General features: G+C 30.3%; 2 protein-coding genes across 2 annotated transcripts in view; one reads left to right on the top strand and one right to left on the bottom strand.

The window, feature by feature from the left end:
- LOC126742856 (muscle-specific protein 20-like) overlaps window positions 1–22,217 on the bottom strand; it is a 42,325-nt gene extending 20,108 nt beyond the window's left edge. Inside the window, exon 1 of the mRNA XM_050449671.1 lies at window positions 22,052–22,217. Coding sequence (XP_050305628.1) covers window positions 22,052–22,081 — 30 coding nt within the window. The 5' untranslated portion in view covers window positions 22,082–22,217. The remainder of the gene's footprint in view (window positions 1–22,051) is intronic.
- On the top strand, window positions 3,052–16,167 carry LOC126742855 (uncharacterized). Its single transcript, XM_050449670.1, has 5 exons — window positions 3,052–3,206; window positions 7,097–7,251; window positions 13,628–13,856; window positions 14,509–14,658; window positions 15,557–16,167. The coding sequence occupies exons 1-5, from the start codon at window positions 3,116–3,118 to the stop codon at window positions 15,685–15,687; spliced, it is 756 nt and encodes a 251-aa protein (XP_050305627.1). The 5' UTR covers window positions 3,052–3,115; the 3' UTR covers window positions 15,688–16,167.
- Window positions 22,218–25,296: the final 3,079 nt, after the last annotated feature.

Raw genomic sequence — 25,296 nt, forward strand, 5'->3', positions numbered from 1 at the left:
TAAAATAGCTTTATAGTATTTAATTTAATGCGCTATTTTGTTTGTACTGACTTAGCTATCATGAAATGTCCCTTATTCTTATCACTGACTCTTAAACTATTAGATGAGAATAAGTCCGAAACAGATATCTTACTTAAGTTCTAAAGCCCTATTATTTATATGTATTACGGCTTCGTGGTGCAAAACTAATCCATAACAAAACTAATTAAGCGGCCTTTATAACACAGACGGTTATTATAGAGGTGTTAACGCTAGCTTCAAGTCATCTACATTTGAAAACCAAGGTTAAAACTACCAATCAACCTTGGAAAGCTCACTTCAATCTTATAGAAAAAATACACACCATTGAAATTTATATGAGGTTACTAACTAAACAATAAATGAAATACAGAAACAATAACGTATAGTGGCACGTAAAGCTTATATCTAGGACACCAAAAATTCCTTAATATGAATATAATTATATACAGTGTGGTGACTTTAACTGGAATAAATTCAGTTAAAACTAATCAAATTTTATCTCGCAAAATTCCTGAGACCCGTCAATTTTTGTTTATTTTTTTTCACATTTCAAGATAGTTTTTGTATTTTTTCACCTACAGGGGAGGTCCAAATTAACCCAAACTTTTTTTTTCAAATGGAAAGCCACTTTTTTTAAACTATCATTGAAAAGAGCCCTTTTTCCTGATTAAAGTGCCCTATTTACTTTTGTGATTATCTAAAGGAGAAATACGAAAAAAAAATAAAAACCATTAAATTATTAAAAGTCTCGAAATATTTTTGTTGGTAAATTTTTGGCGTGTTTATTTTATTGGTATCGAGACATTTCCTGACATTGTTGTAGTGTCACTGTTAAAGTGAATTTCAACTAGTTGTTAAATAAGTTAACTTATATTGAAAAAATGCCTTATTTATCCGAATCCCACAAGATTGAATCTTAATGATGATTGGTTATGGGGACAGAAGTCTTACTCAGCTAGAGGTGGTCCACTTATTCAGGCAGAAATATCCATATTTGCCACCTATTAACCAAGGTACGGTTAGTAAAATCGAAAGCAAATTTCGAGAATTTGGGCACGTGAGGGATGTTTCAAGGCAAAGGTCTTCTAAAATCGATGAAAACACCCAATTAAATGTATTGTTAGCGATGGAAGAAAATCCGGTAACTGCAGCCAGAAGAGTAGCTCGCGAAAACTCTATTCATCATAAATCTGTGCTAAAAATTTTAAAAAGTGCAAACAAACGACCTTATAAAATGCAACCCATTCAAGAGTTATTGGAAGACGATCCAGATCGCAGAGTTCAGTTCTGTGAATTAATGATGAACGCCATTGACGAAAATCGCATATCTTCGGGGTGGATCCTTTTTTCTGATGAGGCTACATTCACTCTAAGTGGCCATGTTAATAAGCAGAACTGTCGCTACTGGTCTGACGAGAACCCACACTGGGTAAGGGAAACTAATACACAATATCCCCAGAAAACTAATGTTTGGGCTGGCATAATTGGCAGGCAAGTTATAGGGCCCATATTCTTCAATGATACTTTAACTGGGGAAAGATATCTAGAATTTCTTGAACATGAACTAGTTCCAGTCTTACGTGCCTTATATCCGAGTCAGTTCGATCCAGATTTGTATGATGAAAGAATCTGGATGCAACAAGATGGTGCTCCCCCACATTATGCCCGTAATGTATGCCAGTATTTAGATGACAATTTTCCAAACAGATGGATTGGTAGAAGGGGTGCAATCGAGTGGCCGGCACGTTCTCCCGATCTCACCCCACTTGATTTTTTTCTGTGGGGACATTTGAAAAGTCAAATTTATATGAGCAAACCAGGAAACCTAGACGAACTCAAAGAACGTATCAGGCAAGAAATCCGACAAATATCTCCAGAAGTGTTAGAAAATGTCAGAAACGAATTTTATTATCGTCTTGGGCTTTGCCAACAAGTAAATGGTGCTCATTTTGAGCATCTTATACATTAAACGCAACTTTTAATAATTTAATGGTTTTTATTTTTTTTCGTATTTCTCCTTTAGATAATCACAAAAGTAAATAGGACAATTTAATCAAGAGAAAGGGCTCTTTTCAATGAGAGTTTAAAAAAAGAGGCTTTCCATTTGAAAAAAAAAAGTTGGGGTAAATTTGGACCCCCTTTGTAGGTGAAAAAATACAAAAACTATCTTGAAATGTGAGAAATAATAAACAAAAAATTTTGCGAGATAAATTTTGATTAGTTTTAACTGAATTTATTCCAGTTAAAGTCACCACACTGTATAGTGTGTATAGTCTATATATACCATAGTGAAGGCAATAGAGCAGCAGGCAAACCAACGGAATCAGCTGCTAAGCAAAAATCTCTTTAATTTCTGTCAAATGAACTGTATAACTAAAAAGTACTATTTTATCACCAAATCTTACAAAGAAAGACTGGAAGTGCCTGTTAGATATTCTGATTGCTGCATCACTGCATAGGCTTGGCTGCTGATGTAATTTTGAAAACTGTTAAAAATGTCGGATCTGCTGTAGAAACTCTTACGTAAATTAAATGTTAACTATAGTAGATCATTGTTTACTAAATTAAATTAGCACAGTGGAAGATTTTCTAACTATTTTATTAACGGGTTTCCCGATAGGGATATTTGAAAAATATTGAGCAAAATTTTACATTTTACTTTAAAAAAGCTTTTTTCGAGACTTTGGCGATATAGAAGGAATATTTCTCAAAAAATATTACATAAATCTTAAGTCTTATCTATAATCTTAATCTTAATATCTTCTAATCTTATCTATAAATATTTAAGCTTCAAAGCTCCGCCCCGTTTTCTTAAATAGATACTTTGAGCATTAAAACTTGTTTCCAGACTAATGGAAATTAAGAGCATAATTTGTTTACAATTATCTTGTTTACTTTTAGTATATCTCACTTGATTTCCACCTTTTAGTAGTTTACGAAACAAACCCACTCTTATTCATGGCGCTCACTTCTTACCGCAAATTACTTAACATAAAGATATGGATTTTAATTATCTATAGGAATGTTTGTTGAAGTCGAGCCGGTGGCGTGAACGCACGGTATAAAAAGTGTATTTATCTTAAGTAAACAATCCATGATGACCGGGACAACAGGTTTTTTAGTATGTGCTCTTATTTGCCAGTGTTTTTTTACATTGTGTCTGAGCAAAATATTGGATAAACAACGTAAGATACGTTAAATGTATTTTTCCAAAATGTTGATTTTTTTAATATAATACGGAAGGATGAGTACGGTGCCAAACATTTTCAAAATATTTTTCCCATATATCAAAATTATCTATATAGTACTTAAGTACTATCTAGATCATTTTTATTATTAAAAAATGTTTTTTTCCATCCATATTTTACGTTTAAATGCATTTTTATTATTATTTTTTAAATTATCTTTTATTTATAATAACTCAGGATAAGCATTTATTTTTATGCAGGTGAATTATTGAGATACTTCATATCAATCAACTAACTCAAATAAAAGAGTCAAAATTATTAATTTTGACTATTATTAATTTTGATTAACACCATCAAAAGGTTGTTAAAAAAATATTCTGATTAAAACAGTTGACAAAAAAAAACAATAATGGTAGTATACCAGGATTTTAAGACAAGCTTTTTGAATACAATTTTGATTATTGGAATATCCTATTAAATAACAAAAACTAAAAAAAAATTACTTTTTAAATTCTCAGTTCTATTTAACTGGTACATTAATATATAATTTCTTTAAATGTAAATTAATTAGTGTGATTGAAAGATATTATTTTAAAAACCTTAATAACAATTAAGTTTATCTTTTTAATAATTCAATTCACTTCACATTTACAAAGGCAAAAAAAGTTAGTAGTGATAAGTTTATTTAAAATATAAGTTTCCCTACATATGCTAAAATATGTTTTTTAGTTAGCTTAATATATAAGCTTTATACAATTTGTGAACTTAAAAAAAATGTGCTAATCGGTAATTTAGTAGTTTAGTATTTTACCTAGTAAGCTTTTATTAAGATTTTATTCACTTATATTAAAAAATAAAAAAGCATAGGAATCTTTTAGATTCTTACATATTTTTAAAAGCTGTTACGTAACAAAAAAATAAATTTCTTTGATATATTTCTCAGCAATAAAAGTGTAACGAAAATCAATTAAAAACTTAAAACCAGATGTAGATTTATCGATAAGTGCTCTTTATGAACTAAGTAAATAGGTTATTTGCAATTACTTGTCGTTTTTCATAGTTCATCGATCAGAATAAAATGTGGTAATCAGGACATAAATATAAAAAAATATTATAAGAACAAAACTTAATTTATATTAAAGATTTTTTTACTCAAAATCATTTGTAATTTTTATTTAGTGCAATTAATATATGAATTTATGATTTAAACGTATATTTATAAATTATGATATTACAGCACTGACAACTATTCCGTCAGAAATTATTAAAATTTAACTCTGTTCTACTCAATGCAAGATTATAAGACTATAAACAATAAACTATAAACTCTTTCTTTTGCGATAAATCAATACGATAGACCTTAATCACCCTGTAAGACTTAAAAATAGTCTGTAAACATTCGTGGTAACATAAAAATTTGTAAGCGTTTGTTTCTTTATAAAATTTGAATAATTTGCTCAGAAGATTATACACATTTCTCTATACAGGGTGTTTCAGAACTATGGGATCAAACTTCTAGGAGTCGTTCAGTGCAACAGAAGAATCTATTTGAGCATAGGAACCCATGTCCGGAAATGCGTCACTACGCCACTACGGCCCTAAGACGCGTTAAAATTTATGAAAAACATTAATTACCTAAATAGGATCTGCTGCATTTATTTTTACCTTTTGTACATGATACCATAACAAAAATTGTTTAAATTCAACGCTTATCAATGTCAATTCTCAATGTCATGTTTAAAAATTTTATAGCTTACAATTTTTAAACATTTATTGCTAATAGAAAACTTTTTACCAATCAAGAATTGGCGGATATGCATTTGGCATACGGAGCAACAAACTGCAATGCACGAGCAGCATCGCGGTTGTATGATGAACGTTATCCCGAACGACATCATTCTGAATACAAAAAGTTTATTGCGGTTCATCGGCGGCTCGCTGGGACAGGCATGTTTAAGACCAAGATGCATGATACTGGTGTTGCTCGAACCGTAAGAACGATCGATTTGAAGAGATGCTTCAGCGAGTTGCCGATGAACCATCAAATAGCACACGTGACGTCGCTAAGAATATGAATACGAGTAACGCTTCTGTCTGGCGGGTACTACACGAGCAACAACTCCATCCTTACCACTTCCAGAAAGTTCAAGGTATGACTGCAGCCGATTATCATCCTAGAGTTCAATTTTGTCGATGGCTTCTGGATCACATCATTGCACAACCAAATTTTTTACGATATGTTTTGTGGACCGATGAAGCCTCTTTCACAAGAGACGGTATTTTTAATAGTAGGAATAGCCATGTTTGGGAGGAAGAAAATCCTAATGCAATTTTTCCAAGAAAACATCAGAATCGTTGGTCTGTCCACGTATGTAACGGCAGGCATTGTTGATGATTATTTAATTGGGCCATACCTTCTACCGGAACGGTTAACAGGACTTATTTATCTGCGTTTCTTGGAGGAGTTCTCCCAGAACTCCTTGAAAATGTTCCACTAAACGTTAGACAGCAAATGTGGTTTCAGCATGATGGAGCGCCGGCTCACTTTGCTGTACAAGTACGTGAGTATTTGGCTCAGCGGTTTGGGCACCGTTGGATTGCCAGAGGTGGAGCAGTTTCTTGGCCTCCTAGGTCACCCGATTTAACGTCGCTCGATTTTTTCTTGTGGGGACATGTAAAGTCTTTAGTCTACGAAACTCCAGTAGAATTAGAGCTAGACTTAATTGGACGAATAACAGCAGCATTTGAAATAATTCAAAATGAGGATCAAATTTTTAATGTAGTCCGCCGAAATCATGTGCGGCGTTTAAATCGGTGTATTGAGGTTGGAGGAAGACATTTTGAACAATTTTGTTGTGATGGTATCATATACAAAAGGTAAAAATAAATGCATCAGATCCTATTTAGGTAATTAATATTTTTTATAAATTTAAACGCGTCTTATGGCCGTAGTGGCGTAGTGACACATTTTCGAACATGGGTTCCTATATTCAAATGGATTCTACTGTTGCACTGAACGACCCCTAGAAGTTTGATTCCATAGTTCTGAAACACCCTGTATATTTAGTTTTATCAGCTTAAATAGTGGTACACGGCTAGTTCAGAGTTTGAAAGTAGTAATTACAAGAACAGTAGGTTCTTTCTTTTTGTTAAAAATTATGCAAACCAATTTTATGAAATGTGGAAAAAAATATCGAAATTTTAAGGCCAATACACGATTTTTATGAAGATTTGTCTTATACGAATGGATTCTGTAATTATAATTATGTGAAATAGAATTAACTTTAATAAAATTATATATTAAATCCATGTGATTAATAGATTTACAAATCAATACATCATTAGTCAAAAAATAAATTAAAAGAAACGAGTAAATAGAAGAGAAGAAAATAAGTTTTAATAATTATTTTCTAAAATATTCTAGAATTGCTTCACAACATATGTTAAAATAACAAATAAGCGAATTAGAATAATTATGCAAAGTACTCAATTTCCAACAAATATTAATAAAACATCATTTAGATCTGATGCATCATTTTTATCTTATTATATAGTCAGATTTAATAAGCAAGAATTTAATTTATTACATTAGTCATAGAAATATGAAGTAAATTATTCGTAATTCCTGTTAATATGTATAAGACGAAACTATATTACATATTTGAATACTACTGATCTTCCAGTAAACTTATTACATTTAAAAAACAAATAAGTAGCATTGGCCTTAAGCTGAACACTTTTGGGTTTAATTCTTGGGTGGTATAAAGTTAACTAATTAAAAATCCTTGGTCGATTTTAAACCTTATCGAATTAAATAAATGATCTATTATAATAAACAATAAATTTTAATCTATTTATTAATAGATATAATTGAAATATTATTTTAGCATCGTTTGTTAGTACCTGCATGATCACCAAGCCCAAAGAAGAATTTGTAAGTTGTTCTACCAATGCAGTTCAAAATCTTTTTAATGAAATTCCAAAGGGAAATAAAGATATTGGACTTCAAGTTCTTGATCCTCTTCGGGTCCCTTTTGTAAAAGTAAGTATAACTGTACAATAAATAAAGTAGAACACGCTAATGTAAACAAATTATAAATAAATTATATTTTTTCAACTACTCAGTAATAATAAACATCTGATAACCTTAAAGTCTTGTATGTCTGGTAATGCATATTTATGATTCATTAAAATTTTGCAATAAGCGTAATTTAGCATTAAAAAGCTCATTAGCTGTTTTTGAACGTAAAAAAGAAATAATACTTAAATAGGTCAAGACTTTGTATTGACAAATTGCTAGTTATCTTTAAAGCAAATTAACAGTTTATGAAATATAAAAAAACATTTTGTAATAATGACTTCTTTTGAAAAGTTTTAGAGCAATATATTTATTTAAATAATGAATATTTATATAAACAAAAAAATCTTTTTCATCTAATAAACAATTATAATTATAAGTTTAATTGATAATGAAATGTATGAAATAATTGGAAAATAACTAATAATTTTTGGACGTGAAACTATGGGTTATAATAGTCATAAAATAATGTGGCCCTATCATACTAAGCAAACTATGCTCTATAAGTTTAGAAGATCCAAGCAATATATATGATAATATAGTAGTAGATAATCTATTGCAAAATAAAATGATAATCTAGAAAAGGAGAGGTCAGTTTTCAGATTTAACATATTATTTTAGTGACGGGGTTTAATCGTTTTGAGTTGTAAGGCTTATGTTGGATGTGGGATCAAGTAAAATCTAAGACATTAAAATCTTTTTTCTCTCTGTTGCCAAGGTTTTAGCCTATATTAGGTCTTTTTTAGGGCGAACAGAAAAAATCAAGGCTTTTCTTTTTCGTTTGACAGTATAAAATAGAATATTAGTGTATTTTATGATAATTCCATTAAATGTCTAGTTTTGAGGTAAATTGTCAACTTAACAATTTCAATCTACAGTTTAAAATAATATTTATTTAATATTGTTGCTTGCACACTTAGAACATTGAAACTGATCAGTTTGTTTGCTTGCAATACCTCTGAATCAATGATGCCAAATGTATACGGAAAAATTGCAAAAAAACATATTATAATATCATAAAAAAATTGTCACTTATTTTGACAGAAACAAAACGATACTACTACCTATTACCCCATAATAAGGTATCTATTATTTTTATAAAATCTAAGATACTCTTTAATGAAGTCGATATTCAACGTTAAATGAATGTAGGGCAACGTCGCTCGAGTCCATTATTGATTCGAGGGACACAAAGAATCACGACCAGTGATGTCGACAATAAATATTTACATGATAAATATTTATGAATAATAGAGCATGTTTTAAATATAAATAATTTTACCGTTTCTGAACTACTGATGTTTTTTTTAATGCACTTCATTAGAGTTACCTTAGAAGAAGCATTTTGATTTCCATGCTGCGGCAAAAGTTTTTACGATCATAACAGTTCAGAAAAACACCCAAATGAGACCTTTTTTTTTCTTTTCCAACCAGAATCGACATAAAAAACATAGAACCTCATAAATGCCGAATGTAAACACAAAGCCGTTTGTCTTTGACAAAATGAAATTTCTCTTATACTTGCGGTGTTGCATTCCACATTTTTTAGAAGCGTTGGGAATAAGAATGTTAAAATTTTTTTTTGGTTAAAAATGTTATATTTACATTTTGTTAATATGTAGCTGAAAATTTCCTCTTCTGGAAATGTGTGTAAACTTGACAACAGAACACCGATAAATATTTTTGGAAACAAAATACCCCCTTGCCCGTAAGCACATGTGGAACTCAAACAAAATTGTTGTTTACTGATTCTAGTCTTTCAATGTTCTAAGCTTGCACACCAATACCTCGATATGCAGGATTTCTCTAAAAGGTCTGTACAAAATCCTAGGACATATTTCTGAGGTTAAAATAAGCCGATTTAAAGCAAGTTACTTTAGTCTAAACTTGCTTTGTTTCTTAGTTATAGGGTATTAAATTTAAAAAATAAAAATTGTTTTTATTTAATTTTTTTAACATTTTGCGGTAGTACCTAGGGGTTTTTTGTTTTGAAATGCGAAAATTGGCATCTCTTTACTCTGGAGAGGGCGCTCCATACTGCACTGTTGATGGTGTAAAATGGCCATAGCTTTTTTGCAAGTCTGGTTTTTATTTTTTTTTTTGTAAAGGAGACAATTTTCCTAACGCTTTTGAGTAAAAAAGGTACTCTTGTTAGAACCCGCTAAAATTAACCATTACCAAGATATTTAGTGCCGCACCGGAATAATAAAAAATTGGAATGAAATCTTTCGTGTTGTTACTGTTAACGAAGTTTGCAAGAAGATTTTTTTAAATTTAATGAGAAACAATAATTTATTTAAAGTAATTTTAATTATTATAAACTATTAACAATTGTTCAAAATGACCTCTGTCAACATGAATACATATATTAACACGGCGTAAAAAGTTAAAAAGTACTCTTTGCATCAACTCCTCATCATTTTTCAGTATGTTAGTTGCATTTTGAATCCTTGCCCATAATTCTTCTTGTGTACGAATTCCTCTAGAGTACACCATCGGTTTTAAAGACCCGCACAAAAAGTAAACTAAAAGTCAAGTCCGGTGAGCGTGGTGGTCAGTTTACAGGAGCGTCATTTCCTCTTCCAATCCATCTATTCTGATATTGTGTAAACGTTCTAAATAATTCACGTCAGTTAGCCTGGCTGGTAAAATTACAGGACCGATTATAAAATTGCCAATTATTCCCGCCCACACGTTGACGCTAAACTCATGTTGAAAATTGATGAGTTACATTAGTGGCATTGGGATTCTCATCAGCGTAAACATGTTCATTATGAAAATTAGTTACTCCACTTCTCGTTAAGCATGCTTCTTCTGTAAACAAAATTTGCTTGGCAAAAATTAAATTATTTGTCTGTTTTTATTAACAAATTGACAGAAGTCCAAACGTTGTCCAAAATTCGTAGGCAAAAGGTCTTCTACCTTTTAAATTGACTATGGATAAAGCTGCTGTTCTTTCAACGTTCTTTAAACCCCATCCTTAGATGCTCCTACTTCTATACCTAAGCGTCTGGTGCTTAATGTAGGATCTTCATGGATTCTTTCCAAAATTTGTTCCTCTATCTAAGAAGTCCTTATCATACTGTGCCGTCCATAATTCATAGTTACAAGAGTAACACTATCGGTTTCACAAAGGCGTCGCTCAATAGCAGCAAATGTTTGATGATTTGGTATACCCCGATTTAGAAATCTTTTCCGGCCATTTCCTTCAAAGTTCCCAAAAACTAGTAATATATCCGTCATTTCTGCAAAACTGTATCCTTTCATCCATTTTTATTAGAAATTTAATTTTTACTAATAAACTGAAAACACCTTATTTATTTTTGCACTAGCAAATTCTCACTGAAACACTTATCGTACCAAATGAAACAATGGTTTTTCCTTCCCAACATATGGGTGATAACGAAAATTCTTTACAGTAAAAATTTGTTTATTATTACTTTTCTACACATACATACAAGACTTAAAAAATAATAATTTGGTACTAATTACTGACTGAATTTCATTACTAAAGCTAATAACTTAAAGAAAATATTTTTTTAATCCATTGCAGCATTAAAGACTAAAACACGAAATATCTTGGTAACAGTTAATTTTAGCGAGTTCTAATAAGAGTACCTTTTTTACTCAAGAACGTTAAGGAAATTGTTTCTTTTACAAGGAAGAAATAAAAACCATACTTGCAAAAAAGTTATGGCCATTTTACACCATTAATAGTGTAGTATGGAGCGGCCTCCATCGGCCACAGTAAAAAGATGTCCATTTTCAAGTTTCTCAAACGAAAAAACCTCTAGGTACCAATTTTCACAGTAGTATATCGTAAAATATTAAAAGAATTATATAAAATCGATTTTTATTTTTTAAATTTAACAAAGAAACAAACCAACTTTAGATTAAGGTAAGTTACTTTAAATCGGCTTATTTTAACATCAAGAATATGTCCTAGGATTTTATATAGACCTTTTAGAGACACCCTGCATATTCCCAAAAACTAGATACTTGAATGAAATTATCAAAAGATACACCAATATTCTATTCATTGTCAAACGAAAAGCCTAGATTTTTTCTGCTCGCCCTAAAGAAGGCCTAATATAGGCCAAAACGTTGACAATAAGAAGAAAAATGATTTAAACTATGGCTTGGATTTTACTTGATCCCATATCCAAATTAACCCTTAAAGCTCCAAATCTTCATATTTATATCCTATTTTAATCTGAGGTATCATAGAACAGGGTAACGAGTTCGAATAAGCTGGGAGTATAGCCGGAAAGTTAAAAATAAGATAAAAATTAATCAATTTTTCGTACTTCTATTTTGGACCTACTAAAAGAAAAACGTACTAAAAGTCTCATTCTCAGGAAGCGAGCTAGCGGAGCGGCATAAATAATGTCGAATATTTTAGTTATTATACAGTGCTTTCATTTCAAAACGATCCACCCTTAATACCTTTCTTATTTATTTATTTATTTTTAAGTAAATAATGTGTACTGCTATTTGGAAGAAAAAAGAATGTCTTCAAATTTTTTGCAAAAATCTATGCAGTCTTATAACTTTGTATGTGTATTTATTTCACTTATATTTTTTGCGAGACCTACCTAATAGGTACAAAAAAATACTGCAATACATTTTTAAGGCGTTTAAAGAGCAGGCGATTTATTATTGTTAAAACTGTCAGTTTGACGCCTGCAATTTTTCAATTTTAGTTAAAACAGTGAGTTAATAAAATGGTGTATACGCTAGCCGAAAGAATAGAAATAATTTTCCTTTATGGAGCTCAACATCGGTGTACTCGCAGAACCGCGAGAGCATTTAATGAAAGGTATCAAGATAAAAACGTGAGCCATAAATACGTATTAGAATTGATACGAAAATTTGAAGAGACGGGATCTATTTGCAATAAGAAAAAATATGAAAATAGAGTTGTCGATAAAGCATGCCAAGTTGAAGTACTAGGACAATTTGCTATGGATCCAACTTTGTCTATACCAAAGGCCGCAAAACTAACAAATATTTTCACCGGTTCCGTATATAAAGTTTAAAAAAAAAATAAGTTCTTTCCTTATAAAATTCATATTTTTCATGAACTCGGAGAAGATGATTTTGATAGGAGAATTCAATTTTGTGAAGTGATGTGCCAGCGAATTGACGACGATCCCCATTTATTGAAGAACATTTGCTTCAGTGACGAATCGACCTTTTTTGAAATGGCCTGGTGAACAAACATAACTGTAGATACTGGGATAATGATTTCCGCATGTTTTTCGGGAAGGCCATACCCAATATCCCCAAAAAATTAATGTTTGGGCAGGAATTTATGGGAATGAAATAATCGGGCCATTTTTTTGAAAGAAAATTTGACTGGCGAAATTTATTTAAACCTTTTAGAAAATGCAATATACCCTTCCATCATCCAATCTATGGAAAATCAAGTAGATCAACATGGTGCTATATTAATGAATGAAAATAATATACATTTTCAGTAGGATGGAGCTCCCGCGCACTACACTTTGGTAGTTCGAGAGTGGCTTGATGAAAATTTTCGAGAGAAGTGGATTGGCAGACGTGGTGCAATCGAATGGCCTGCGCGGTCTCCGGACCTAACCCCACTAGACTTTTTTCTTTGGGGCTACTTAAAAAGCAAAGGTTATAAAACCCCCCCTGAGAGTATTGAGAATTTAAAAAATAGAATATTTCAAGAATGCAGAGAAATTAGCAGGCAGACCCTTGCCAATGTTCGTAAGGAGTTTGAAAATAGGCTTTTTTATTGTCTTGCTAATAACGGCGCGCATTTTGAACATTTAATAAAATAAATTTGTTAAACTAATTAAATTTGTTTTTCTACCCTACCGATTTACACTTTAATTGCTTCTTGGTCAATCAATTTTTTTTTTTACAACCATTGATCGCATAATGAATGCCCTTTAAAATAATGTATCACACCATGGGGTAGCCATTTGACATACCAAAGTTTGGCGTAAATAAAATATTCATTATTTCTAGACATTTTTGCTATTTGCTTACACATTTACCGATTTCATTTTTTTTGGTACCGTTGAATAGAGAATTTTACGCTCCTTACTATGATGTATCGCAAGATAGGAGTTCCCATTTGACATATTAAAGTGAGGTTAGCTGGAGATGAGGAGGTGATTGACAGAACTTAAGTAAAGGATTAAACGTCCCCCTGTATATCTAATTTGACGTGTTTTTTTTTTTTTTTTTTTTTAGAAAGTTATTAAGGGTGGATTGTTTTGAAATGAAAGCACTGTATATTGTTTGAACTAAATTCTTGCAGTAGCTTATCTTCTTGTTCTCTAACGCTTATTGTTCTTTTTTTTAGATTCTCCAAGGAGGCGGTGGTCCAGTGACAGTAAATGCTTCATTAACTGACGTCTCTGTCGTAGGATTTGGTAATACAAAAATTGTTTTAAATAGCGTAGATCCCGAAACATATGACTTTTATACAAAACTGCATTTACCCAGGCTCAGAATAGATGGTAATTACGAGCTTTTGGGAAGAATATTAGTGATACCTTTAAGGGGAAAGGGTAGCTGTTGGTTTGATGCTAGTAAGTATATTACTAAGGCGTTAAGTTTTCAAACTTTTATTTATGGTTCTTCTACTAAGCAAACTGAGTAACTACTGTGATTACGATTGATATATATATATATTTACATATTTTAGTCTCACTCATCCTAAACTAACTCAACCCAAGATAAGCATTTAAATATGAAAGCAGAATAAATATAAATGTACGGAAAAAATAAATGTAATAGTAGTAGCTCCATCTTTAATGTTAACATTTTAAAATAGTTTTATTCAGCATAGTTTCCTAAATTCTAATATGCCAGTGATTAAAAAGATGGAGCCTGAAACTATTTGGCAAAGACCCAAAAAACATGGGCTATTTTTAATTTTTGTGCACACATGCCTATCAAAAGCATAAATATTATTATTAAAGCTGTTATGACAATGTTTTGATGTATTATACATAGTTTCATTAAAGTAAAAATTTGGCATGCGTTGAGTACTGCACTAAAACACAACAATATTTTCCTATAAATACTTTTTTATAAATAAACAAAACAAATATTACTACGATAGTTAAAATAGAGGCAACATGCAATTTGTAAAAATTAATCATTTTATATACCTATTTGATAATCACATTGGACACAAATTGTTGTTTTAACCAAATTAAATTTTGTTTGTAATTCCAGAGGACCTTGACATCAACGTAAAGTCCGATGTAATTATGGAGAAACGTGATGGATTTCATTTCTTTAACGTAACTGATGTTCATGTTAAATTTAGCATTGGAGGTCTAAAATTGCACATGGGAAATTTGTTTGAAGGAATTAAGGCACTGGGTAACTATAAACATATATCTTAATATATTTATAACTTAATGTCAATAAGTATAAGTTAAAACTTTAAAAAATATATATAGCATAAGTCATATGCTATATATATTTTTTGCATATACATATATAGCATATATATATATTTTAAAAAGTAGTCTGAATATTTGAAAGATTGTTTTGTTTCTTTCTTCTTTCTGTATTTGACAAGATGGTGAAATAAGATTACGTATTCAGCTTCTAAATATTTAGTAATAACTTTAGCCTAAAGCCTGGAACCATTTGTGTTTAAAAGAATTTTTTATTACAGTATCAAAATATAAAAAACGACAAATTTTAGCACTGTGAAAAAAAAACAGATCGCAATAAGGAAAAAAGTCTGACAGTGATAATTTTTATGTCAAAATATCCAAATTCTGGCTTAATTTATAAATATTAAAAAAAACTTTTTAAAAAGTAACTCTAAATGCCTGTGTCAGTTGGGTCTTGTACAAATACAGTCAGTCCTTGAATGCAGAATTCGCTGTCGAAGTCTCTAAAATTTTTGACCGATACACTTCGTTTTAAAGGGCCACCAAGTCTGCCGTAAAGTGGGCGCCACGCCAAAGATATATATGGTATAATATACATGTAAATTGCATCTAAAATTAATATCTCCAGAGGTAAATTTTATTGTTCTTGTATAACCAATAATCTTCACAGACTCATTCGCCATAATCGATTTGGTTGGTTAAGGTTACAGGCGTTACAACTGGTGCTTGTACTTGCCTTTTGTAAATGGATTTTAGGAAGAAAATATTTCAATAAGTTAAATTTAGTCCACCTATAAATGACAAAACTAGATTTATTTCATTTAAATGCGTTAAATTAGGTTTTATACACAGTAAAAAAAAATGTTTTTTTTTAGAGGATTCCACTAATGCCTATCTTAACGCTAACTGGCGGCCAGTTGCAGAATCTCTAAATCCAATCCTGTCAAAGACCATTGAAGATATTATGTTGGACATATTGCAAAAAGTGTTCGATAATATTCGATAATATAATTTTAAACACAGACAACATTGAAAAAACCCATTATGAAAGAAAATTTTCTAAAAATAAGTACAACCTAAATAAATCTTAACTTATAAACTGGATTCAAGGATGCATGCTATATATTTAAGTATGTATTATGACGTTTAACGATGCCTACAACTTGAATGGTTTTAATTAAATTTGATATCGACTTTAGTTTATAGAAAATATTTAAGATTAATGTAGTACAAAATAAAATTCATTTATTCATTCATTCATACATTCAAGCTTATTTATAAGTATAACTTTTTTTAAAATGTATACAGAGTGTTCTAAATTTGAAACACATTAAATAAATTAGAACAAAACTACTCATTTTGATGATAAACAAAATCCTTTTTCAATTGTGAAAGACACAGGTATATTAATAAGTGTTTTTTATTGGATTTTATTTAAAATGATTTGTTTTTAGCAGTTCTTCCTTTGTCGATCAAATTTAACATATATGTATCTGTAAAATATAGCTTCAAAAATTCGGATATTGAAATACATGATTGATTGCTTGATCTAAAAGCTGTGATGTTATATAAAAATGTATGTTATTAATTTAAGTATTAAAATTTTAATAAATAGTTTTACAAAACTATCTTGTTTGAGTTATATACAATTTATGAACAAGTGGAAATATCAGAATTTGCAAAATCCTTTAAAAAGACCAGGGGGAATTATGAGCGGCCATATTTGACTTTATTGTTTCTAAAGACTCGCACGGTATTTGGGCGTGTGGTAATAGATATTTAAAAAACTAATATAGCTGTTTAAAAACTTTAAATATTTTTGTTTTTGCTTTAATATTAGTAATACTAAAATTTAATTAGAAAAATATTTGTTTTTATGAAAATGATTTATGTTTTTACATTTTCTAAACAATATAACTGGATATTGACGATAAAAACTCAAGAGGTCCTTATGACGATATGACCATACCAACTAATTTCCTAAATGGTTATTGCCAGAGCTGGAGAAAAAAATGGAGAAACTGTTATGATTGAGCCCATGGAAAGCTGTAAAATATATGGTTAAAGATTTCTTCTCGCAAAGACATTATGTACACAGAAGAAATCTACTGTTTTCGTTTGACTGATATATCTGACTGATATATCTGTAACAAAGTAGTTAGAGACCTCGATCATATAATATCAGAAAATGATATCAAGACTGATCCAGATAAAATATATGCGACTTCTGACAAACACCAGTTAAAAATATTTTTTGGAACCTTGTACATATTACCGAAGTCTTGTAAGAAATGTTGCTAACCTTTCAAAACCTCTACATAAGCTCACAGAGGCCACGTGCCTCCCATGTACCTGCAGAAGGGTAGTTGCCTGGGCAACCACCTGGGCCCCGTCTTCTAAAATCCTGCACTGGACCTATTGATTTTAGTCACAGGCCGTAGACGAGTGCTCATTTCTTCTGATTGGCAGTGACTGTAGGCTCCTGAGACTGTTGATTGCAAGGGTTTTGTGACCCACATCGGAGGCAAAGAGGAGTGACAGCACTTTAATGGGCATATAATTTCTAAATAAGGGAACCCTCTGGTATACAGATGGTTCCAGAATGAACAATAGAGCTAGTGCAGCGCTCTGTTATGAAGTCCCACATACCAGCAGCGTATACTCGCTGCGGGAGTATATAGAGTATGTGGGATGATGTATGTGATGTTGTCTTCCAAGCTGAAGTTTTTGCTGTGTTGTGAAGTTTTGCTAAGGTTTTTGAAATGCGAACAGAAAATTCTAAACTGCTGACACCGCAATATAGTCGTGTCAATCTGCTCGGATAGGATAGCAGGGCTGCTATTACAGTCGAAAAGGTGAGTTCCAAGCTCGTACTGGTAAACTTGGGTTCAGCTTGTCTAGGTGCCCGGGCACTTACAGTATGACTGCCCATCCACTAAGGTCTGAAGAACCTGAACCAGAAGAAAAAATGATGCAGTAAATTATTAGTCTACCATTTGAGCGAATTGTCATCGACGTAGCAGGATCTTTTCCACCTAGCAGTTCCGGCAACCGATAAGATCTTGCTGCTATGGATTACGTTAGTAAGTGGCCTACGGTTTATCTCATTCCAAACCACGAAGAAACCTTAGTAGCTGAAGTACTGTTCAAGAACTGCATATGAATGGATGGATGGATTTGGTGTTATCAGAGAGCTACATTCAGACCAAGGAATGAACTTTGAGGCAGAAGTATTCACAAGTATATGTTCGTTGTGATGGAATGGTTGAAAGATTCAATTTTACTTTTGAAACCTATTTGAGAATTGTGGTAAATACTAACCAAAACAACTGGGATACTTGTATACAACCATTCCTGTTAACATATCGTTTTTCTATTTATGAGTTTACTGGAAATAGCGCATCAAAAAATTGCCTTCGGTAATGAACTTTGGGAATTACTTTTTTTTACTTTTTTCTTTAGGAATTCTTTTGGGATTTACTACTGGGAGATCCAGGAAAAATGCAACCCTTCAAGAGTACATTGACCATCTACAAGAAAGTTTGCAAATGGTCCATGAACAGGGACGGAATAAACTTCACTTAATAAAAAGTAACAGAGTGAAGTCACGTTATGACATAAAGGCAACTTTAACCCCTTTTAAGCCATAATCTGATTATATAATCCACGGGGGGCGAATAGCACGTCACCAAAGCTCCAGAAGAATTGGAAAGGTCGATTTCATGTGGTCAGGGTGTATCGGATCCAGTGATGTCCAACAACGAATATAACAATTTTAAATATCGTTCGGCTAGCACCTTGTCATAACTTGATGATGATGGCTCCATCTTTTACCCCGGCGGATTTGATTGATCGGGCAATCAAGAGGTGGTATGAAAATGTAAATACGTTAATTATTTTCATAGTTTGTGCACTGTTTGCTGTTAATTCGTAGTTATTTAAGTTTGCTTAGGTTGCTACTAGTTTAGTAGTTTTACCTATTGCTTAATTTTTAGTAGTTCATTCTGTTTGAGGACCCCATTTGAGCCATAATTTAGGTTATTTTACTGTAAATCCTGGTAGCTTCAATTTTCTACACTTTGTATACTTGCTTGCTTTAAGTGTCAGTGTTCTCTTAAAAGTATGGGTCTTCGTCGACAGAAAGAAATGAAAAATTTTTAGTAGTGTATTAGCATATTATGCTTAGGCATTTCCTGATTATTGCAGAGGTATGTAATAGGATCCGTATTTCGTGACATTTTAAAGATTTATCTTGGAAATAATAAACGACAGTAAGCGCGAGCCCCAGATCAGATTTTTAAATTGACTTTGTCAATGAAAAGAGTGTGTTACTTACATAAAGGTGTTTTGGCGTAAGAATGTTCCAGAAAGAAGTTACGTTACAATACCATATTAGGAGAAGAAAACATGCTGTGTTTTGTAAACAATTTTTTTATAACTGTATTGACTTTCTATAACTTCGCTTTTAATTTTTGTTTAATTCTGTATAACTAAACACAAATCTGTATAAAATATTGCTTTTTTTCATACTTTTTATTTAAGTGTATCTTAAAAGATAAAAAGAAATTGTTTCTACTAGTGTGTCATTTGGAAAAAATTATTTAACCCCCAAAGTGCATTTTAAATTACACAACTGAATATTTTAAAAAATGATGGTTTAAGTAACATACCTAATATCATTGGTTTGGCTTAAAATTCAAAGAAGTTATGCTTCTATTATCCTGATGGGCTGTAAGTGTAGATTGAATATTTGAGTTTTTGGTTGAGCCCAAATATTCAATCAATGCTATGAATATTTTAGTAAACCTCAACATTTCGAAATATTTAGATAAAAAAATAACTTTTCAAAATTTCTTAATACCTAACGTGTCATCCACTGTAGAGTACCTACCATGTAAAATTACCTTAGAACAGATTTAAATATGTTGATGATCCTTTTGGATTCTGAGAAAATTTGTGAAGAAAAGAATATTATGATGGGCTAAAAATATAGTTTACTAATTATACATAATTTCTTAAACAGTGTTTTCAAAGTATTTTCAATTACTTATCAAAAATTTTAAGTACATAAATTTTAAGCTAGTAGAGTTTATTTGGAGATCAAAATAATATAAAGATAAAATGAGGTAAGAATTAAGAAAAGTCTAGAATTAAACTAAAATGCATTATTTTTTTCTTTCTGGCATTTCATTAAGATTTAAAAATTTAAATAAGAGGGAAGAATAAGTCATTATAGTCATTATATATATATACACCTTCACAGTGAAGTTAGATATACCATATTAGCACCAAATTTTAAGACTTCTTAAAAAATATTATAATCTGATGTGAGGTTTTTCTTCATGTATTTTTCTAATATTCGCAAAGTACTCAATCACGATACCGGGTTAGGCGCCGGAGAAGAGGCAACTAGGACAATGCCTTTTTAATTTATCTAAGTATGTTTAAAATCCAAAACCCAAAAATTCTAAATTGTAGGTACTTCACTGTATTTTTGTTTTTTTTTTAATTTTAAGTCTCATCTTAATTTTCTTCCAGCCATTCTTGTTCCGTGTCTTTTGTTTTAATTTTTTACCATTTGTTTTTACTAGATTTACATTCCTAAACTTATTTTATTATTTTAATCAGATTTTTAATTTAAAAAAATCTTTAAGGAATTCTTGAGCCTTGAGGAAGTTAATATATTTGGTGAAGCATCGGAATCGAAAATCTAGATCTAGATATATAATATATATAATAATTCTTGGTTAGAAGAATACTGGAGCGGATGCAATATGTATTTAAACTTGTAACCCTCACTTCTCGTTTTTCTTTCACTTTGTTTATCAATACATTTAAAAATATATTTTGACATATCTTAGCTTTAGTATGTTATGCTTAAACCCTCGAATTGTTTTTTAGATTGTTCAAACTAATTTTGGCACACCGGTTTTTGAATCACAATTTATATGACATAGTTATTTATTCCATTATTAACTATTCCAAAGTTGATGCTAAGTTTTCACTTGTATTGGAACAGACTTAAATTTGGAAGAAATGTAATTTAATTTTTAACTTAACAGAACATTTTCAGATGAAAATACATGTTCAATATTTTAATGTGTGAACATGTATTTTTAAACGTATGACATCTATTAAAATTCAAAATACATAAAACTCAAAATACATATATACGTTTGATTTACCCTTCCATGATTAAGATATTAAAATATATACATAAGAAATTATTAAAACAAAAAGGACTTTTCAACAGTTTTACTTGGATGTTCGTGATTATTTAGATTATGCAAATATAGATAGGATACAGATAATGATAGGTCTTTAGTTAGTTATGTAAAAATAGTTTTCTTTGTTTTTTATAAGATCTACCATATTTAAGTTTTAATTTTTTCTGTTAAACGACAGCCAGTTCGGCATCTTTTGATGGATTAAAACCATTATTCTTTAGCAGATGGTAAAGGTAAAGTAAATTAAAAATGAGTTGCTTGCCCCGGATATTTTAGTAAAATCTAGAGGCATTCAATCTAGTCTTTAGGCAAATAAACTTTCGCTTAAACTCTCTTAAACTATGCATTAATAAATAATATACATATATTGCTGATTTTGTAGTATAATTGGATAATATGAAAAACTTTAATGAAAAACATGAAAAAATGTATTTTACGAATCTTTATCATTTATTTCTTTAAGCCGTTACTTTCAAAACTCTTTGCTATAAAATACGAGTATTATTTTGACATGTTTTTAATTTTCTTCAATAAATCTAAGTAATTATTAAAAAGAAAAAATCAACTTATGCATATTAATAATAATAGGATAAAATATGTACTAATATTTTTAATTGTCTCTAATATAGGTGGAGCTTTAATGCGCTTCAGTGATTCATTTTAATAATTTGACAGTATTTAAAGTTGACACTAAATATGTTTTTAAATAAATTCCTTATTTTAAGTACATATTTTAACGGAATTTCGAAAAAAAATTTTGGCTTCAAATTGTAAAGGGTAAAAATAAAATAGTTTAGTGTGTTTCAGTAGGCAATATACAGAAACTTGAACATGTCATAACAAAGTAAAAATGACAGGATTACTAAAATACATACAACAATACACTTATATGGGAGAACTCATAAATTTGGATGTATTTTTAAAGCGCTAAATACCTCTTAGTCATCTTGTTATGAGTTGTATTATTTATTTTTGTTCAGATATTTTTAGCTATGTTTATCTCGGTACTGGCAATTGAAAAAGCCTTGGTCGGCAATTATGAGACAGATATCATTCTTAATATCTATCGCTATATTCCAATAATATGGAAATAAACATTCCAAACTGAGTAAATTTTATGTAGATTATATTTGAAGTACTTACTTGCCACAAAGGCCTTGATGGTCCAGGCATTTTAAAATCTAATTCGGTTAAAAGAGTTTGAAATTAAGGGCGCGAAAACGGAATGCAATAAAATATGGCACTATAATCAGTAGAAGAAATCTGGTAACAGCACCAAAGATTAACTACGTAAATTTTTCGACGTCTCTCTCTTATAGCGTCGCATTTTCACGGTAGCGTCAGACCCGCCTACATAAACAGTTACAGGAATTTATTAAGGGGGCTAGCAGATATTTTCAAAAGAATGTAGATAAATATGAATGGTAGATATGTACCTTGTTTAAAGGAAACTTAATTTTGATACTAAACTTACTAGATTTTAAAATATTATTTAAAACGTGGTGAAATAGAACCACTAATTTGAGGTAGTTTAACATAATATCATATTTCCCAAGAAAAAATAGTATTCTTATTATATTTTCACGAATCTAAGTAAATTAATAATATTTACTAAATACATTTCTATATGCAGTTTTAAAAATTTACAAAATTATTGATTTCAGGAAACTTAACCTGCTTACAAGTGTTCTAGCTAGTTGTCAAACAGTTTAAATTAATAATTGATAAAAAGTGAATGACGAATTTATATTCAATGTAAAATGTAATAATTGTAAAATTATAGATAATTCAGGTACGTACATAGGTTCTTGGCCTACTACTACTACTTTTTAAATTAATATACAATAGATATAAAATATAAATACAATAGAATACAAGGTCTTCTCCAAATGTTGAAGTCGTATCTTATGCTCATGATCTCAAATCCATATTATTTAATTTATTATTTAATGTTTTTTAAAATATTTTATTTTATTTGGAAGGAGAGAAACTAAAAAACTCATTAGGAATCAATGCAAAAACTTTTTAATATCTATTACAGTATTTATAGTAATTATCAAAGAAAGAAATTTTGCCATACTACAATAAACGAGTAGCACAAAGCCGAAATAATTTCAATTTCGACATTGTTTTAGCATCGTTTAGTATGTTGCAATATTATAATAAAATTACAATCAAATTAAAAGTATAAAGTAATTTCTTAAAATTAATATTTTTATTAAACTCTCAATAATCAAATATTTACACTTTTTTTGAATTATTTTTGGACGAGACCATTGTATTAAGGTAAATAATTCAATCACATTTTTATAATAAACATATTAATTAGTCTAATTATACTTTATTTGATTAAGAATTATTTAACAGAATAGCAGAAATACCAAAAAAGGAAAAACAAATTCTGGATCCAAGTTCAGTGATTTATATTGTCTTTTTTCTTCACTAAGTCTGGTTATAGTTTTCACATATTTTTCTTGAATCACTGTGAAGTATTAGTAGTTTTACTTTAGTCTATGCCTAACCTATTGTCCAAGTTTAAGAGCTGCCTTATTTTGTTTTATTTTCTTCCGTATTTAGAGCTTGTTTTGGGAGCTCTAATGGTTATTCTTAAATTTCTTTGGTTATTCGTTGCAATTATATAACTCATTCGTTGAAATATAGTTTGCTGATTGTCTCACCATGCTCATTGAAAACTTATTGTCTGGGAAAAGCTGAGAAAGTGTATGGGGAGAATCACCTTAAAGATTATGGATGAATTGTGATCTTAAAAAAAAAGCTAAAAATATAGCATTTTTTGTATAGTGAAAAATTCTTGTAACGAGGCTTACCATTCTATTGTATATATTCTATATCATTCTAGCCTATCAAAGTCCTTAAAACACATTTACCTTGTTTATTTGACCAGGAGCGGACTAGTTTGTACATTATAATGGTTACATTTTAAGCACCCTATATGATAAAGACTATGGATAGCTTGAATTTTAAACGAAAGAAAAGGTACTCACGACACTTGTTCTTTATCGAAAAAATGAACAGTTTTGGAGAAAAAAATTAAGGAATCACTGTTTTATTTTAATTAAAAAGAACCATGATATTATGTTCTTTTCTTCAGTGACGCGAAAAGCGAGAAGTTCCACTTTAAGTTGTTTAATCGGAAAAAGTACATGTTTTTAGAAATGCAGTGCGGTTCTTATAGGAAGGCACCTTAACGAATTTGTTTAAAAAATGTAAACCTATTTTTTCTTGAAACCAAAAAACAATCTGAAAAAAGAATGAAATAAATAAAGAAGCTAATAATTCGAAACAATTAATTAAAAACTTCATAAGTAGGTTCAACATGGGCTCCGTGACGTCTGATACACTCGCGGGTACGCCCAATCGTGAACTGCTGTACTCGCCTGAACAACTCTCGAGTTTTGCCTATCACATCAACAATGAATCCTGATTCTCTGTAAAAGTTCCTTTTGTAGATGAAATGGGTATAACAGCTGTTCCTGAAGTAAATTAATAAATTATTGATAAAAATTTATTAATTTACTTCAGGAAATAAATTATTGTTTTTTTCTGAATAAATTATTGTTTTTGGTGCATTAAGCTGCGCGGCTCATTTTCGAGTGCTCGTTGAAGGGGTATCATCTACGGTATCATAATATAATATGATATGGTAATAAGTGGAATCACTTACCAGTTTCCCTTAGACAATACGTTAAAATCCGTCTTTTGATTGGAATAGTGCGATTAGGAAATCTTTCTTTATACAACCTTTTTGCTTCCAGTGCATTACAAGACGATGCATAAGATGCATATCTGCATTCTCAATAAACGTGAATTCCATATTCCGACTTAATTCAAATTAAATTCACCAAGAAAATCAATCAATTATTATCGAAAAAAAGTTTAATAATAAATAAAGCGTCTAGAAAAACAAAAAATTCCCATAAAAAGATGCAAAAACATTTCCGTTTATATTTTTGCAAGTTGTTTTTTAACAACCACACTGCATTTTTAAAAACATGTACTTTTTCAGATTAAATTACTTAAAATGGAACTTCTCTGTTGTTTGAATCACTTTCGCATCGCTGAAAAAAGAAAACATATCACTGTTCTTTTTAATTAAAATAAAACAGTGAAACCTTAATTTTTTTTTCTCCAAAACTGCCTTTTCTTTAGTTTAAGGTTCAAGCTATTCATATTTATAATTATTCAGAATCTTTATCATACAGGGTGTTAAAAATGTAAGCATTATAAAGTACAACCTAGTTGGCTCCTGGTAAAATAAACAAGGTCAATGTATTTTAAGGATTCCGTTTTAAGAGCTCCTTAGTAGTGATGATCACGTAAAATTTTTATTAAATTATACCAAGTACTTTAAAAGTTATTCAAGAAAA

The sequence above is a fragment of the Anthonomus grandis genome, chromosome 12, assembly GCF_022605725.1.
Source record: "Anthonomus grandis grandis chromosome 12, icAntGran1.3, whole genome shotgun sequence".
Classification (NCBI taxonomy): domain Eukaryota; kingdom Metazoa; phylum Arthropoda; class Insecta; order Coleoptera; family Curculionidae; genus Anthonomus; species Anthonomus grandis.